Below are 6,097 nucleotides of genomic sequence, written 5' to 3'. Positions count from 1 at the left end.
CATCAACGTGACTGTCAGTTTTCATTTATAAAGTAGCTTTTCCAAAAAGATGTGGAATTGGAATATGGACACATGAGAAAATAAAGAAATAGCCTGAATAGATGAGTGGAGAAACTAATTTTGTTGGATGTTTGGGTTCACTTAGAAGAACCCTCGGATCAATACCAATCCCCTTTACTCTATGAGGAAATTAGAACTTGTATCGATCAAAACACCAATGAATATCCATTCCTCCTTTTACCAAATCCTACTCACACACATTGTGCTGGTTATTTAATCATCTGTGTATTTAAATTGACCTCTAAATCCAGTAACACCATTAAGATAATTTCTGACATTGTGTGTGTGTATACAGTACAGGCCAAAAGTTTGGACACACCTTCTCATTCAATGTGTTTTCTTTATTTTCATGACCATTTACATTGGTAGATTCTCACTGAAGGCATCAAAACTATGATTGAACACATGTGGAGTTATGTACTTAACAAAAAAAGGTGAAATAACTGAAAACATGTTTTATATTCTAGTTTCTTCAAAATATCCACCCTTTACCCTGATTACTGCTTTGCACACTCTTGGCATTCTCTCGATGAGCTTCAAGAGGTCGTCACCTGAAATGGTTTTCCAACAGTCTTGAAGGAGTTCCCAGAGGTGTTTAGCACTTGTTGGCCCCTTTGCCTTCACTCTGCGGTCCAGCTCAACCCAAACCATCTGGATTGAGTTCAGGTCCGGTGACTGTGGAGGCCAGGTCTCCACTTTTTGTTAAGTACATAACTCCACATGTGTTCATTCATAGTTTTGATGCCTTCAGTGAGAATCTACCAATGTAAACGGTCCTGAAAACAAAGAAAACATATTGAATGAGAAGGTGTCCAAACTTTTGGCCTGTACTGTGTATAAAAATAAACACAAACATACGGTGCAACCGGAAAGTATTCACAGCGCATCACATTTTTTAAATGTTACAGCCTTATTCCAAAATGGATTTCCTCAGAATTCTACACACAACAGCCAATAATGACAATGTGAAAAAAAGTTCACAGTAGAGCCTGCTACTGATGCCACTGGCTCCCAGTCATGCTGAGTGCTCAGGAGAGGTCATAAAACATTTACAAGGCTAATGCATGTGTCGTCTCCTCATCTCCTCTCACTCAGCCGCATATCTTCCCCGTCTCTACTGGTTTAACCCCCGACTCGGTCCCAGCAGGCTGCTGGGTTAATACAGTATGTGGAGGTGCTCTTTAAATTTGGGCCTTGAGCTTCCTGTTCCCACTTAATCCCTGTGAAACTAAGCAGGCTATTTGAAAACCATAGCTAAATTTCTGGAAGTGCAACAAAATCTATATTTTGAGAACTGAGAACGCAGTCCTGGTCAGTATAATACAACTGAACAAATATGAATAGTCCTCGAAAATGTTTTAAAATCTTAAATTTGGCCGCGGCATCTCTTTCCTTCTTTAGTGCCTTGGACCCAAGCTCCTTTCCCCTTATAAGGAAAGTAGGGCAGGGCAGTGCAGTGCTGATATAGAGGACAGTGTTAACAGCAGGCCAGGCTAAGAGAAGTCCAGCTGAGAAAGTGGAACAGCCATCCTCGGGTCTATAGGCCTCTGTAAACCCTGACAGGAAACACAAAACAAGTAAAGACACAGCGATGATCCATGAGCTTTATTGCAGCAGGCACTTTACAATGAACCCCCATCCCTCTCATGCCCTGCCCTTTTATACAAACTCCCTCCAGGGCTCCAAATTCTTCTTCATATCTTTATATTAAATGTACTTCTCTCTCTGTACAAAACATAAGAATGAGGGACAAAAAATAAAAACCAAACTCTAAACACTGATTCCACTCAACGCGAACTCGCCAAGTGTGAACCTCTTTCATCCTGTCACTCACACACACACACACACACACACACACACACAAACACAGTGCTTCATCATGTCTCATACAGCTGCTCAAAGCAACACATCCCGTCCTTCATATTTTTCCACATACATACAAATATGCTGATGGATTTCAAAGAATTTATGAAAATCTTGCAGGTACTTGAACACCCCCATCCCACACTTTCCCACCCCCAAACCCAGGCAACAGTATTCTGTACTGTCTGCACATTTATGTCCTCAAAATAATAATGAACTTCCTTTAAGTGGTGTTTTATTTTTTCACACGATCCTTAATAGCTTAGGAGATTTCAACCCTCAGAAGTTAAGAGTGGCAATGGTACTGAACAGAACGTCTTGCTCTCCTCTCTTCAGTAGTCCTCGAAGAGGCGCCCTCCTCCCGATTCGAGCGCCACATGCCGTCAAACCGTTTTTCTGGCTGTCAGAACTCGTACAATAGAACCAAGGCCCCCAACAGCAAAGGCCTGAGAGGGAGAAGGAAATGACAAAGTGGCATTACTGGCCAGACCAGGGAGGAAATGCAGACGTGGAAATTTCAAGGCATTTTATGGAGGACCTGAGGCATCAAGGCAAGAAAACGATAATGTTATGGGTCAGAAATCATTAAAATTACTGGTGCGAACTTTAGTTCAATCCAACATTTTAACTCAGTAGGTCAGCAGAACTTTAAACTATGACTTCATGGGTTAGCTGGTTTAGTTAAATTCTTGGTAAGTGAGAATATGGAGTGTTTGGGGCAGTGGTGGCCCAGCGGGTAAGGAAGCAGACCCATAATCAGAAGGTTCCTGATCCACCATTGAGGTGCCACTGAGCAAAGTACCATCCCCACACATTGCTCCCTGGGTGCCTGTCATGGCTGCCCACTGCTCACCAAGGGTGATGGTTAAAAGGAGAGGACACCTTTCGTTGTGTCACCGTGTGCTGTGCTGTGTATCACAGTGACAATCACATCACTTTCACTTTATAAAATACAACTTGTTGTCCAAATGTAAATCTAAATTGCCCCATAATAAAACCAAAAAAAGCAATGAATAAAAACCCAAAGCTCACCCCTTCTTCCACATATTTGACAGGTCTCACCTTTTCGTGCCACTGCAGCAGGATGGCGCTGCTGTTTTCTGATGGCCGCTCAAAGCCCCTATAGATGTACTTCATTAACAGGTCGACGCCATTCCTGTCTAAAGACTTCACTGCAGGCTCGATGTCACTGCTTTTGAACGATGTCAGGACCCTCAGCACCACCGCCAGTGCTCTTTCCTGAGAAAGAGAGAGATGGAAAGAGGGTCAACTACATAAGTAAAAAAAAAAATCAATTACGTCTTTTCCGTCCACAACCACTCAGTCATAACACTTGTCATAATAACATATAACAAATATTCAAATAAGCCAAATTATTGTATCCATTGTAACACATTCACTAAACTAATAAGTCATTGATCTGATATAAGCAGCATGTAAAAGCACCACACCTTTACTACCGGGTTCTTTGAGTTTGGAGGACTTCTCAGGGCAATGTGAAAGGCAGCCATCATGTCTCCTGTGCAACAGAGCAAGTTAAGGACAAAATGTTCCAATATATCACGTCTGGAGAATGTTCCACATATGTTCTGGAAATTAAACAAGACACATCAAAGGACATTATTTATTATATACGATACATTTAGTCCAACAAATGAAAGCCTGATCAGCGTCTACACTCACAAAGTTACACCTGGAGATGCTATGTCAATCGGGGGCGAAAAAAAAAAGGAACAGAATCTAAAATACTGTATAAATAATCTTCCTCCGGACATTAAAATCTGGCTGTGCGTCTCAACAACCACAATATATAACTGAGCATTCAGCAAGACTATAACAATAAGAAAAACAGCTGGAATCCTTTTACTATTACAAAACCTTAATATCCCAATGTGGACCATATTTAGTGCCAAAAACTGCAAAATACATATCCAGTATATATGAAATGAGCCATGGAAGTTCAACTGGCTTCGCAACACACCAGTGTTCCCATTACTTCAAGAGATAATATGAATGGACATAAAAATATCCAGCTGCACAGCTAAAAATACCCAGGCCACGTGACCAGCTGTGGCTCGGAATGGCACAAGCCCCTTTTCAAACCCTCAACACGAATGACCAAGAGCGGAAACAAAGTCTCAGCGCCAGCCTCACGCCAACTGTTATAATCAGTCATAAGGGAAATGGCAGTGTTTTTTTCCTCCATCTGCCATCCCGGGCATTTCATGGCAACGATGCAAACTTGCACCTCTGACAAGCCTCTCCTGAGGCTGTATGCTGATTTGCATACATTACTCGTGCTTTGAAGCCACAGGGCACACTCTTCTTTCACTTCTTTACAAAAACGTTAAAGCAAAATGTAATAAGACACACTGCGTTGCACTTTAGCGGCAGAACAGTTTTGATGCAGACGGCTTTTCTTCTGTATGACGGCCACGCTGTTGGGCTCAGAGTCTCGCAGGCAACCAACAAACACCAGCTGCAGTGGGACTACGACCGGCCACTGGGAATTCAGCGGTTTTAAAGTGCATCTAAAGCAAGGGGACTATGTCCACAAAAGTGCTCAGCGTGTCACTGCACGTCGCCATGCCACCCCAAACTCGATCGAAACTTTCTGACATTTGTAAGCGAGACGGGAGGAGACAGACAGAGCATGCAGGGAAACATGGCGTTGTGCTCAGAATAAGCGGGTCCTGTATTTATAGCCATCCTACTTGAGTGGCCCCCTGCTGATGAGAACGTGCCGAGCCTCGGGGGCTCGGCCGGTGCAGGAACCAAAGATGGCCCAGATACCATCAGGAACTCGCAGCGACAAACGCACGGAAGCACGCGTCCCAGGCAGGGGAGAAGCTGCCATGCAAACGAGTGCGGTTTCTGCAGGGCCTCGTCACCATGGCGACAACAGACACAAACCTCCATCCCAACCTGAAAACACAGCGAGCTGCACGCGTGTTACATTTATCACAAAGTACATCCCACCAATGTGTCACTTCAAAGTAATAAGTAACATTTCCAGAAAAGGGCCGAACACAGCGCGGGGACAGTGCTGGGGACGTTCGGCCCGGTCGTGTGTAAAGTTGTGAAGGGCTGGGTGGACGGCGAAGGGAGGATGAAAGTGGGACAGCGCGCCTCTAATCTCCATTAATCGATCATCAAAACGAACAGATCGACCTACAGATTACACACAACTGTGAGAAATTGAGAAGAACACTACACTAAGGGCGACGGAGGGTTTTGACAGAACCGAACATCGTCTCTGGCTGAAACCAATTACCCCGAAAACCGCATGATCATTTCCACACAGACGTCAACACGAAAGGGCGACTTTAAAGTTGTCCGCCCAAGAGACAAGATCTCGCGATAGCGCCGACGTCCCGTCCGAAGATCCCCACCAAAACACGGCGCTTCGCCGTAAAGGATATTGCCTGATGAGGTTGTCCACCTCCACCGCGTCCGGCCCATGCTGGTCGGGCGCCTCGTCGTGGTGCTCGTCCACGAATTTGTTCTCGTCGTACTCGTCTATGTCCACCTTCCTGAACCGCGACGACAGCGTGTTCTTCGCCATCGGTGCCACTTCGGTGGGGCGCTAACCAGACTGCAGGTCCAGACAGCCCGGTTCTTTTTTACAATTATTATTATTATTATTATTATTCCTGGATACCGCGACCAAACGGGTGGGCTGGTGGTCCGCCGTGAACCGCAGCGCTAGAAGGGTCCGGCGGAGGGAAGAAGAAGGCGCCGCATGGGGGACATGGACGAGCGGGAAGGGGGCGTCCTCGGTGCGGCTAGCCGGGTTGGATCGGCCCTCGGCGGTGCGACACCCTTCCTCTCCAGGCTCGCGGAGAACATGGCAGCGTTTGGGCGGCGGAAACGGAACTACCTCACGCCCCCGGTCGTTACGTGGCCGTCCGCGTACCTGCCCGGCGCACAAATAACAATTCGTGTAACTATTATATAATAACAACAGCAATAATAAATATATATATTCCCCGCGTGGATAACATTCACTTTTCTGAGTTAATTGTACAAGTTAATTGTATAATTTCAAACGGGTCGGCTTTTCAAGGTTTGACGACATTACTGACTAGTGTATATAGTGCAAGGGCCATCTTATAATTCTTATAATTATAACGCAGGGGATATGTCGTGTAGTAAAACACTGATGGTGTAATTA

At 45.0% G+C, this 6,097-nt stretch overlaps 1 protein-coding gene across 1 annotated transcript; it reads right to left on the bottom strand.

Annotated features, from left to right (window-relative positions):
* Positions 1 to 1,650: 1,650 nt before the first annotated feature.
* On the bottom strand, positions 1,651 to 5,798 carry LOC114786474 (actin-related protein 2/3 complex subunit 5-like protein). The gene is made up of 4 exons (XM_028973623.1): positions 5,346 to 5,798; positions 3,375 to 3,444; positions 2,986 to 3,162; positions 1,651 to 2,369 (listed from the first exon to the last, which is right to left on the bottom strand). Exons 1-4 carry the CDS (start codon positions 5,486 to 5,488, stop codon positions 2,307 to 2,309), a joined length of 453 nt encoding a protein of 150 aa, XP_028829456.1. The 5' UTR covers positions 5,489 to 5,798; the 3' UTR covers positions 1,651 to 2,306.
* Between the last annotated feature and the right edge of the window lie 299 nt (positions 5,799 to 6,097).

Source organism: Denticeps clupeoides, chromosome 3 (genome assembly GCF_900700375.1).
Source record: "Denticeps clupeoides chromosome 3, fDenClu1.1, whole genome shotgun sequence".
NCBI classification, from domain to species: domain Eukaryota; kingdom Metazoa; phylum Chordata; class Actinopteri; order Clupeiformes; family Denticipitidae; genus Denticeps; species Denticeps clupeoides.
Note: the sequence above shows the minus strand (reverse complement) of the source record. Positions and strands in the feature narration are given on the sequence as shown.